This window comes from Anabrus simplex, chromosome 3 (genome assembly GCF_040414725.1).
Source record: "Anabrus simplex isolate iqAnaSimp1 chromosome 3, ASM4041472v1, whole genome shotgun sequence".
NCBI lineage: Eukaryota > Metazoa > Arthropoda > Insecta > Orthoptera > Tettigoniidae > Anabrus > Anabrus simplex.
The window spans coordinates 396,324,342-396,336,898 of NC_090267.1; the positions used below are offsets into that span (position 1 = coordinate 396,324,342).

At 40.0% G+C, this 12,557-nt stretch overlaps 1 protein-coding gene across 2 annotated transcripts in view; it reads right to left on the reverse strand.

Annotated features, from left to right (window-relative positions):
• The window catches only part of LOC136866424 (vitellogenin-4), a 252,654-nt gene that overhangs the window by 69,084 nt on the left and 171,013 nt on the right, over window positions 1-12,557 (reverse strand). For both annotated transcript variants that reach the window (XM_068226732.1, XM_068226731.1), the window contains exon 17: window positions 7,422-7,548. In XM_068226732.1, coding sequence (XP_068082833.1) covers window positions 7,422-7,548 — 127 coding nt within the window. The remainder of the gene's footprint in view (window positions 1-7,421; window positions 7,549-12,557) is intronic.

Below are 12,557 nucleotides of genomic sequence, written 5' to 3' on the forward strand. Positions count from 1 at the left end.
GTACCACACTTCAAGTACTTGGGAGAAATACTTGAACCAACGGGAGGCGAGAAGGTTGCCCAGAAAATTCGCCTACAAAAATTTCGGAAAGCCTACGGTAGGGTTCACAACATATACAATAAAAAGTGCTTGTCCCGCCTTGCAAAGATCAGACACTATAATACAGTAATAAAGCCCGAAGTATTATATGCCAGTGAGACCCTTACACTAAACGGGAAAGGTGACCTAGAAAATATTTTAAAAGAAGAAAGGAGAATCCTGAGGAAAATTCTCGGTCCCCGAAAAACAGAAGATGGATATAGACTGAGGTTACGCATAGAGACAGAAGAGCATTCCAACATTGCAGCAGACATCCGCAAAAGACGTCTGAAATTCTATGGGCACGTCCACAGATTGCCGGCAAGTAGACTGACACACAAGATTCTCACCTACATAGAACATCTAAAAAATATTCCATGGGTACTAGAAGTGAAGAAGGATCTGGTAAAAGCCCAGATAAACCCAAATGACACCGCGGACAGAAACCTTTATAGGAAAAAAATTAATGGATGGAAAGTGCAACCAGAGAACGAAGTGAAAAAGAAGACTGGAGCAAAGTGGACAGAAGAACGAAAAAGGATCCACGGAGAAAGGATGAGAGCTGTTTGGCAACTCAGAAAACAGAATCGTTAGAGCTTTGCGTGATCCATTGGGTCCATACGCACATAATAATAATAATAATAATAATAATAATAATAATAATAATAATAATAATAATAATAATAATAATAATAATAATAATAATAATAATAATAATAATAATTACGACACTACAATACAGTCATCAAACCAGAGGCACTTTATGCATCTGAAACACTGATCATTGCCAGCAGGTCACAAATGAAAAGCATTGAGAAACAAGAAAGGAAAATTCTCAGAAAAATCCTAGGACCAAAGTTCAAAAATGGAATTTGGATGGAAAAGAAACCACACAAAATTTTTCAATTCACAGGAAAAATCACAGATACCATCAGAAAGAGACGACTAAAATTCTACGGACACCTACACAGAATGGATAACGGGCTGACAAACAAAATTCTAAATCTAGCTCTAACCCTGAAAATCTGCAGCAATTGGTTAGCAGAAATTCATGAAGATCTACAAGAAATGGGTATTGAGGATGAAACCATTCAAGATAGAATGAAATTTAGAAGCTTAGTAAACAAACATAAATTTGCAGAGAAACCAACAAGAAAAAATACAGGCTGGACAGAAACACGCAGAAGGAACACAGTGAAAAACTGAAGAGATATTAGGAAGAAAAGAAGAAGCAACATTGTGCAAAATAAGTTCAAACACACTCCTCAGTTGGGCACAATGAATAATAATAATAATAATAATAATAATAATAATAATAATAATAATAATAATAATAATATATGAATACATAATATATAATATTATAATACATTATTATTATTATTATTATTATTATTATTATTATTATTATTATTATTATTATTATTATTATTATTATTATTATTATTATTATTATTATTATTATTATTATATAATTCGCTGGGGCCATCAAGGACCACGTTAAGTCTTGTTGCATTTGACACTGAACTTGGCCTTTTTTAGAGCCCAAATTTCCCTCATTCTTTGTGAGTGGGCCTGCTTACGCTCCTCTGTCCAAGGGGCACCGCGTCTTCTCTTCGGTTGCTCGTCTCGGTTTAGCCCGTTCGTCAATATTTTCTTGCGGAAGAGATCTCTGTTAAGGGCGTCTTCAGCTGAGATATGTAGCATTTGAAGGTCTTCTTTGGTATTTCTAAACCAGGGAATTGTGGTTTTGGGGTTTGAATCCAAAAAGTGAAATATTTCTTTAGTTAACTTTCTTCCGTCCATTCTTTTCAGATGACCGTAAAATCGTGCCCGTCTTTTTCTGATTGTGTCGGTAATTTTCTCTATTTTGCTGTAGACTTCCTTGTTGGATCTCTTTTGATGGATTCCATTTCTGTTCTTTGATCCCAAGATTCCTCTCACAATTTTGCGTTCTCTTTTCTCCAGTTCTTCAAAGAGTCCTTTGTTGGCATTTAGAGACAGGGTTTCGGCTGCATATAGAACTACTGGCTTCAGAACTGTTTCATAGTGACTTATCTTGGTGTTTTGGGAAAGGCATTTTTTGTTGTAGATTGTGCGGGATGTTTGGTAGGCTATTTCCAGTTTGCGTACTCGCTCCTGAAGTGCTTCTTTGTCCGGTCCATTTTTCATGATTATCTCACCCAGGTATTTGAATTTGTCTACTCGGGTGATGTCCCCGTATTTTGTATGGAGTTTTGGTGGAGCCTCTTTGATGTTAGTTATTACTTCTGTTTTCTCAAACGATATCTGCAAACCAGTTTGTTCGGCAATTTCCTTTAAAATTTCAACTTGAGCTCTAGTGGTTTCTATGTCGTTTGAGAGAACAGCAATATCATCGGCAAATGCTAAGCAAGTAACAACTCTCATTATTGTTCCGTATTGAAGATGACGTTAGGCAAAGATATCAAGGATAATTTAATAAATTAAAAAAATAAATTAAATTAAATTAAAAATAAATTATTAAATTATCCTTGATATGTTTGCCTAAATGCTAAGCAGTCTGTTGCGATCCCCTTAGATTTGGTTCCTATTCTCAATGGACTGTAGTTGGTTTCCTGTAATCTCACTCGCCAGGTTCTGATGATCTTTTCAAGAACACAGTTGAAGAGTATCGGGGATAGCTCATCACCTTGTCGGACTCCTGTTTTGATGTCAAAGGAATGCGAGAGACATCCGTGGAACTTCACCTTGGATTTTGTATCGGTCAGGGTGGCTCTAATTAATGCCAGCAGTTTCAAATCAACTCCAAATTCATTTAAGATGTTTAGCAGGACTTCCCGGTCAATGGAGTCGTACGCTTTCTTAAAGTCCACAAAGACAGGCACATACTGCTTGGACCTTAGTGTACAATATCTGATGATCGTTTTGAGATTTTGGATTTGTTCAGCTGTTGAGCAACCCTTTCTGAACCCTCCTTGGTATTCACCTATTTGATGTTCGACTTGTGCTTCCAAACGCTCCAAGATGGCAAGTGATAGAATTTTGTAAGTCACGGGTAGCAAAGATATTCCTCTGTAGTTGTTGATGTTCTTCATGCTGCCTTTTTTGTGTAATGGATGGATCCAAGCTATTTTCCAATCTTCGGGTAGGGTCTCCTTGTTCCAAATTTCTTCTATTTGCATTTGCAAGATATCAAGTGATTCCTCTGGGGCATATTTCCATAGTTTTGCTACTACTGAGTCTTGCCCCGGCGCTTTGTTATTTTTGAGACGGGCAATGTGGCGCTTGATTTCATCTCTGTTGGGTGGTCTGGAATCTGGGTACCTGAGTAAGGGTTCCTTGGTTTCAATGGGGCTTTGCGGTTTAGAGCAATTAAGTAAATTCTTGAAGTAGTCTGCCAGAATGCTGCAATTTTCTTCATTTGACGTCGCCAGTGAGCCGTCCTTTTGCTCAAAGCATAGAGATGGTGGTTTATAGCCAGTGAGTTTGCGTTTGAAGGCTCTGTAGTACTCTCTGCTTTCATTCTTCCTAAAGTTTTGTTCTATCTTTTCAATGAGAGATTTTTCGTATTTACGTTTCTCAGTTCTGAACACCCTAGCTGCTTGGGCACGCTGGGTTTTGTAGGTTTCCCAATCATTTTCTGATTTCGTAGAGTAGTACTGTTTCCATGCATTGAGTCTTTCTTGGAGGACTGATTCGCAGGCACCATTCCACCAGGCATGCTTTTTGCTTCTCTTGATTTCTGCAACGTCTTTGGCGGCCTCAACAAGGAGACTTTTGGCGTTGTTAAAGTCACAGTCATTTGGTCTAGCCTTCTCCTGGAACTTCTCGACCCTTTGCCGAAGTTTATCATTGTCGAAGCGTGTGATCTGTTTGGTTGTCTTCCTTGTGTTTGCGGGAATTGGTTTGAATTTGATAAGAGACATATAATGATCTGAGGCCACATTGATGCCTTTCTTTACCTTGACATTCATAATCTCAGGGCTGTTTCTCCTGGAGATTGCAACATGATCAATTTGGAACTCTCCGAGAGCTTGGACGGGAGAACGCCAAGTCATTTGCTTTCTGGGTAGATGGCGAAAGTGGGTCGACATGACCTGCAGGTTGTGATTTTTGCAAATGGACACCAGTATTTTGCCGTTGGGATTGGTTCTTTTGTGAGCAGGGTAATTTCCTATAACTTTCTTGTACTTCTGTTCACGACCTAGTTGGGCATTGAAGTCACCCAAAAGAAGCTTGACATGGTGTTTGGGGATTTTGTTTAATTTTTCATCCAGTAGGTCCCAGAAATTATCAACTTCGCCTGGATCAGACTTGTTCTTATCGTTTGTAGGAGCATGTGCGTTAACTAGGGCGTAGGTTTTGTTCGCGCATTTAATTGTGAGTATGGACAATCTGTCATTCACAGGTTCGAAATTTGCAACCGATTTAAGGATCTTGGTTCTAACAGCAAACGCGGTTCCAAGCATCACAGCTCCATAGAGGATTCCTTTTTGCGCTTTGCTCTTGAAAAATCGGTAGCCTTCGGATTCAAAAATCTTTTCATCTGGGTACCTTGTTTCCTGTAGGGCCATTATGGATATCTGATTTTTGTGAAGAGCTTTGGTGAGGGTTTTCAGCTTGCCAGTTTGTGTAAGTGAATTTATGTTGAAAGTTGCTAGAAAGGTTTTAGATTTTGGCCTGAGTTTTTGACTCTTCGGGGTACACCGAGACACTCCGACTCGTCTCTTGCATGATGTCAAGTCTCTCCCAGAATCCGAACGAGACTCGTGCACCGTGGCGTTCACGACGAGGGATTTATCCGAAGATTTACCCCCTGGGGTATGTTTCTTGAAATGTTGTGCCATCATGCTTTTTGACTTGACTTTGCTTTGGACGGGTACCCATCCTTTTACAACTAGGGTTGTTAGCCCTAGAGGTTGCCTCAAGATGTTTTCAGGCTTCTGGTCATTTACCAGTCTTCGCCGTAACCCTGGCAAGGGACCAGTTTTTTTTCATGGTGGTATTTTATTTCCCTACTACCCTCTGACTCTGCTGGCGGCAGAGCCAGCGAGCTTCCCCAATTCCAATGGGACGCGCCCAATGGAGGTAACCGGTAAATCCCCACACGGGTATTATTATTATTATTATTATTATTATTATTATTATTATTATTATTATTATTATTATTATTATTATTATATGGACTCGTAATGTTGAAATGGCTCAAATTAAACTGAACCAGGTGATGTGGGGCATAAAAGAATGGATGATGAGCCACAGTCTAACATTAGCCGAACATGGAGAACGGAGATAGTTCTTCTGACGAGGAAAAGGATCGAAACTCTTGTACCAATGACTGTTGGAGAGTTAGTGATAGAAACATCTGCGAGCACAAAATATCTAGGAGTGACACTTGACTCCAAGCTCACATTCTGCACTCATATTCAGAGAGTGACAGACAAGGCAGTAAAATACATGACTGCACTTAGCAGACTAATGGGAAATATTAAAGGTCCGAAATCCAGTAAACGACGTCTTCTCATGTCGACGGTTCAGTCAGTGCTTCTATATGGTTCTGAAATCTGGGCTGAATCCTTGAGATTTGCTTGGTATCGGAGAAGGATAGCTGCCGTACAACGGAGAGCGGCTTTACGTATTGCATGTGCATACCACACTGTTTCCGAACCGGCAATCCTCACGATGGCAGCAATAGCCCCAATAGACCTACTCGCATTGGAGCGGCATGAAATCTGGTGTACCAAAGGAGAGCTGGGAAAGAAATGTGCAAAGAAGCGTGCCTTCAGTCAACTGATGAGGCGATGGCAACTCAGATGGGAAAGTGACCCTCGAGGCAAATGGACCAAGCGACTAATACCATGCTTGGATATGTGGGTTGAAAGGGCCCATGGTGAAGTAAATTACTACCTCACGCAGCTTCTAACAGGACATGGATATTTTCGGAAATTCCTGCATAAAGTGGACAGAGCAAGTGACGCAGCATGCATATACTGCGATGATATTGACGACGTGTATCACACCTTTTTTGTATGCGGCCATTGGACGATTCAGAGAAGATGTGTGGAAACTGAACTAGGAGAATTGACAACAGATAATGTTATTTCGGTGATGCTGCGAAACCAGGAATCCTGGGATCGTGTGGCAGTACATGTGGAGGACATCCTTCATCAGAAGAAGGATTTGGAAGCATACGAACGTTCGTAAAGGAGAAATGAAAGAAGACGTCTGAAAGACAAAGCACGATATCACCCTGAAGTAATGTGAGAGCGGTTCCGGGGTGATGACTCACATCGTGGGAAAAGGGTGTGTGGTTTTTAGTGGGTAAGAATCCCACACACTTGTGGAGTGTGGACCCTTCACAAGTGTCTTTTTGAAGATTTTCCACAATCCCTCGTAAAAAAAAAAAAAAAAAAAAAAAAAAAGGACTCTGGGAAGGCCTGGTGCAGATCTTTTGAGCTGATGGTCATTGGAAACCTGCCATACCTAGGATTAATTCTAATCTTGAAGATGGCACATACATATCCAGCCTCAGCCACAGGAATTAACCACTGAAGGTTAAAATCCCTGACCCAGCTGTAAATTGAAACCACAACCCCTTGGATTAAAGGCCAGCAAGCTAATCAGTTATGCATGGTACTGAATAGGGTTGGAAGATAATGAGACTTTAACAAGAAAATTCAGTCAGGAAAGATAAGAAGTTGAGTCATGTTGGATAGCTAGGGGCAGTGTGGCTCCCAGCACATATCTGAAGCCAGACACCTTTGGGAGGAGCTTAGAACAAGAATATGTTCAATACAACTTGATTGTCTTAATATAGGTCAACTGTGGAAATTTTGGGTACATAATGTTCTACTATTTCTCACCGCTGGGTTCCGTGGTTCAAATTCCGGTCACTCCATGTGAGATTTGTGCTGAACAAAGCTGAGGTGGGACAGGTTTTTCTCCGGGTACTCCGGTTTTCCCTGTCATCTTTCATTCCAGCAACATTCTCCATTATCATTTCATTTCATCTGTCAGGCATTAATCATTGCCCCAGAGGAGTGCGTCAGGCCTCGTCAGCCAACACAATTCCTATCCTCGCTGCAAGAAGGGGGTTTCATTCATTCCATCCCTGACCCCGTCAATGACTGGAAAGCAGGTTGTAGGTTTTAATTTTCATCAATGTTCTACTATTAGGTTTAGTCCACACGTCACCATTCACAATTCAACATTCAGGGACCTTTATTTTTTATTATCCAATATTTTCCACATAAAAATGATAGCTTAAAATCATTGGTACAGTGAAAGACAAATAAAGTACTGGTTAGCTTGATTTGAAAGAAGTAAAAACATAAGTAAATTTTTAAAAAAGGAGAACTTACCACAATATCATCATGATCAGTAGATGCCATTTTTATTTCTAAACCACAACTGCCATGAGGTGGTATCAGTGTTACCAGATCCAACACGTGTACGATGCCTAACCAGTAGCGACTAGCAGGTAGAACTCTGCAAGTAAGACAAAACACCACATGCAAAATTTATTAGACTTGCCAGAAAAAAAATTGCAGTTTCACTTGAGTGTGAACCATATCTCTCATCATCCAGACATGCATGGCAAACAATAAGAACAGTAAAAAACATCCATGCCATAAAGCTTAACACCATTTAAAAGCAGACAAAGATAACTAAAAGTCATCATGTGCATTGAAGATGTTAGTAACGAAAGTCCTATCTGTATTGGTGTGATGTAAAGCCAATTGCAAAAAAAAAAATAAAAATAAACATCCACCTCAAACTATACAGAACACTGTTTGTGTGGCTGTTGGTCACAATATTGTAAAGAGTGTTTCCCGCACTTGCATATAAACATGTGCACGCCGCTCTGAGGCACTCAGTCTTGGCTTGGCAGCCGTTGAGAATGGAAGTCCCGTTGGATGTTACTGCCAAATGCATGGATGTCAGAAATGTTCGTAAGTGGTGTAGAGAGTTTGCAGCCGGTTGGACTGAAATTCACGACGAACAACGGAGCGGGAGACCGTCAATTTCCGTCAAGACAGTCGTGAAGGTTGAGCAAATCGTGTGTAAAGATCGGCGGATCACACTGGATGATCTCTGCACTTTGGTTCCTGAGGTTTCCCGAAGCGCCGCTCACAGAATTTAAATGGAAAAGTTGAAATACCGGAAGGTGTGCTCAAGATGGGTACCAGCACCGATGACAAGGTGAAAGATGAGGTTCACAACTTCCTGAACAGCATGGCGGTGAGCTGGTATGATATGGGCACACAAAAACTGTCACAGCGTCTGAAAAAATGCATCGAACGGAATGGTGATTATGTAGAAAAATAGCTAAATGTTCAAGCTGTAAAATGATGTAAACTTTTGTAGAAATAAACAGGTCTATATTTTTATAAAAAATAGGAGACCTTATTTTTGGGATTACCTTTGTAATAATAATATGGCCTTGCGCAGGCATTTTAATTTGATGAGATTTAGTCTGGCTGTGTGTACTTCAATTTTGATGTTCTGTTTTACTTTACCAGATGGCTGTATGGAACTGATCTCTTCTGGGTTGAGTTTTTAAATAAATTTTGTTGGGTGAACACAAATGTGTCAACAGTCAACAGAGATAATTTATTTACATGCCAATCATATGACATGGAGTGCCAAATGAACTTTTTTCCACCCTTCAAAAACTACACTTCCTCCACTGGATTTGAACCTGCAGTCTTGAGGCCAACACTTTACCACTGATTAATATAGAGAGCTGCCTTATGTTAACCAGATATATTTTCATCAAATAGAGTTTGTATTGAACTAGGAGTTATAAAACACCATATACTTAAAATATTAGTCGTTATTTATCAACAGATGTTTGATAATAATTATGTTCTTATAACAACTAACATGTTTATCAAATATTATCTTTTCTTTGATATTCAGTATTAATAATTAGAGAGAGAGAACATTTATGAGTATTTACAAATGTAAGTTACTGCTAGATTTTTATCTAGTTGCCACAAGACACAGTAGGCCTATATTAAACTTCAATCAACATTGACAATTTGCTGTGAACAAATTTTGATTTATATTTATATTTGATGCAACAAAGTGGAGACAGGACAGGTTTTTCTCCGGGTACTCCAGTTTTCCCTGTCATCTTTCATTCCAGCAACACTCTCCAATAACATTTAATTTCATTTCATTCGTCATTCATTAATCATTGCCCCAGAGTGGTGCGACAGGCTTCGGCAGCTAGCACATTTCCTATCCTCACCACTAGATGGGGGCTTCATTCATTCCATTCCTGACCCCGTCGAATGACTGGAAACAGGCTGTGGATTTTCACTGCCTTATGATGCAATTTTCAAAATGCATATTTTTTAAAGTAATATTAAGTCATTCTGAAACTTATACGTTAATTAGAATATAATTATCAGGTCTGAATAACTGAGCTGTGTAATTGACTCACTATCATATACATGTAAATTACATTTCAGTAAATCCACATCATATTTTATGATCTGCCTGAATTCCTTGCACAATTTAATTATTCAGTTGAATATCACTACTATTAACTGTTTGAGAGCTGATGCAAACATTTGACTGTTTTTGTGACATTATTAATTTATGATATTACTGAAACATTTTCCACTTTGTGATTGGTAAATCAACAGAGAGCATCAGTGGCAGTAATTAGGGGTGAGAGGGGAGGGTAACCACTTTGTGAAGAGAATGACAACATTTTTATTCCATTTTAGCCGCCTGAAATGAGGAATTATCGGATTTATTAAAAAAAGAATTTGCACAAGTCCTGTTGTCTTATCAACTAATTCTTTCCTTTAATTTCTTTAATTATTAACAAAATTCTTAGTGGAAATACGCACAAAATGTCGTTCTTCATGACTAACCAATTTATACAGCACCACAGCAAGTAGTGGAGACTCGCGCAGCAGCGTGTAGTATGTATTGTGAGGAAGGGTAGCAGGGGTATATTATTGCAAAGGTCATGGACACTGAGGTATAATTCACCCTTTTTCCACATGCATACATCAGTCTGGCAGTCTCTTTAGTGTCTGTTGGTTTGTTGGTATGTACTCAAATACCATAAGATTTTTAATTGTATAATCACACTGTATTTCTGTTTAATTGTAATACACATGTACTTATTGTTCCTTTGGTGAAGTTTTATTTACAGCATTGAATCAAAATCTCAAAAAAGCCATTATTACTGAAATTAAATTGGTAAATTATCTCTTTTTTTTTACAATTGGCTTTACATCGCACCGACACAGATAAGTCTTATGGCAACAAAGGGGTAGGAAAGGCCTAGGAGTGGAAAGGAAGCGGCCGTGGCCTTAATTAAGGTACTGCACCAGCATTGCCTGGTGTAAAAATAGGAAACCACGGAAAACTATCTTCAGGGCTGCCGACAGTGGGGTTCGAACCCACTATCTTCCAGAGGCAAGCTCACAGCCATGCGCCCCTAACCGCACGGCCAACTCGTCCAGTGTAAATTATCTCAGAGAGCATAAAAGATCTTACCTTTTGGTAGGGGTTTTTTTTTCCCAGTTTTTATGTATACGCACCCCCCTTTGGCAGCTATATCCCTCAATCATCCTGGGTACTTTATGTTATCTATAGATTTTTAGTGCCCCCCCCCTCCCACTTCCAATTTCCAATCGCTACTACTGGAGAGCATCACATGGATCTCTTGAGAAAGAAGATTTTGACCCTAAGAAGAGTATAATACTCAAGAAAACACATCCAATCACCTCATCAAGTGTATAACATAGTCAGATTCAAGGATAAAGTAATCAGAAAAAGTATAGAATTTGACATAAAACATACTTACAGAACAGTAATTACTAGAGCCCAGACTTCATGTAATATTAAACTGAGAAATATGTACAGTACATAAATATGTAGCCAACATTGGTATAATAATATATATATATATAATTTCGTGTGGCTATTTCTAGCAGAGTGCAGCCCTTGCAAGGCAGACCCTCCGATGAGGGTGGGCGGCATCTGCCATGTGTAGGTAACTGCGTGTCATTGTGGTGGAGGATAGTGTTATGTGTGGTTTGTGAGTTGCAGGGATGTTGGGGACAGCACAAACACCCAGCCCCCGGGCCAATGGAATTAACCAATGAAGGTTAAAATCCCCGACCCGGCCGGGAATCGAACCCAGGACCCTCTGAACCGAAGGCCAGTACGCTGACTATTCAGCCAACGAGTCGGACGCCAACATTGGTGAAATATGTGGATAAATGTATAATGAAGCAAATATGCAATATATAAAAACAAATATAACTGTAGTACTTTGTTGAATCCTATGTGGTATGGAATCAATAAGGTCCTGGATTACGTCCTTTAGAATTGCAGGCCTGCTTGTTGCATAAGAGTCAGTTCATTGTCCTCGGACACTCCAGGCACAAAAAGCCATACGCCATTTCATTCACAGTTCGAGGAGGCTGAGGGGAGTTTTGCAAGTGTCTGCCTATATGACCCACGCACATTCAATCAGGCTCAGGTCCAAGCACCTGGCAAGCAACTGTAAAAGGATAATATTTTGGAGAGCTTCCCTAGTGATGCCTGACGTGTGAGGTCGAGCATCATTTTGCTGAAACATACCATTTGAAATGAACGTCATCAAAGGGACAACCAGGTGACTGACAACATTGACCGCATACTGTTGCACAGTTATTGTGCCCTCATCAAACTCTAATGGTGATTTCACATGAAAGCCAATAGCTCCCGAGACTTTAATGTCTGCAGTTGAGCCCATGTGCCTCTCCACATCAAATTTGGTTCAGCACATCTCCCTGGTTGCCATAGGACATGACTCTGATGAGCATTGTGGCCAAGACAAAAGAATGATTCATCACTGAAAACAATACTATGGTCAACGTATGTCACTCGTTGGCCCACCATGACCGTTTCTGACACCCAGACAGCCTCATATGTTATTTTATTTTTGTCGATATTTTCATAATATTCCATATTTCTGGTGAGGAATCAGTATGAGTCACAGGTGGTAGAAGCATAAGGAAGATGGTGAACAAGGAAATGCTGCAAAGGACCCAGGTAAGTAAAGAAAGGTAAGAGAGGGAAGCAAAGCATAGAGTAGAGGATAGGATGAGGAAAGTGGAACGGAGTCATGAGAGGGAAAATGGAGGGGAAGCAGGTTCTGCAGCCATCAGTGAAGATAAGAGACACCAGGTGGGGAAGGGATCTAATGAGGAGGGTGGGGTTAAGACTCTGTTCATGAGGACTCCATAGTTGGGCATATGTGAAAGTGTAAGAAGAAAGAGAACCAGGGTAGATGTTATCTAGGAATTGGGTTAAGACAGATGTTGATGGTTGTTTTATTTGTTTTCAAGTTGATACCAACAACATCAGTCAATCCCACAGTGTAAGGGTAGTTGCCTGCCTCTTACCTGGAGACACTGGGCTCGATTCCCGGCCAGGTCAGAGATTTTTATCTGGACCTGAGGGCTGGTTTGAGTTCCACT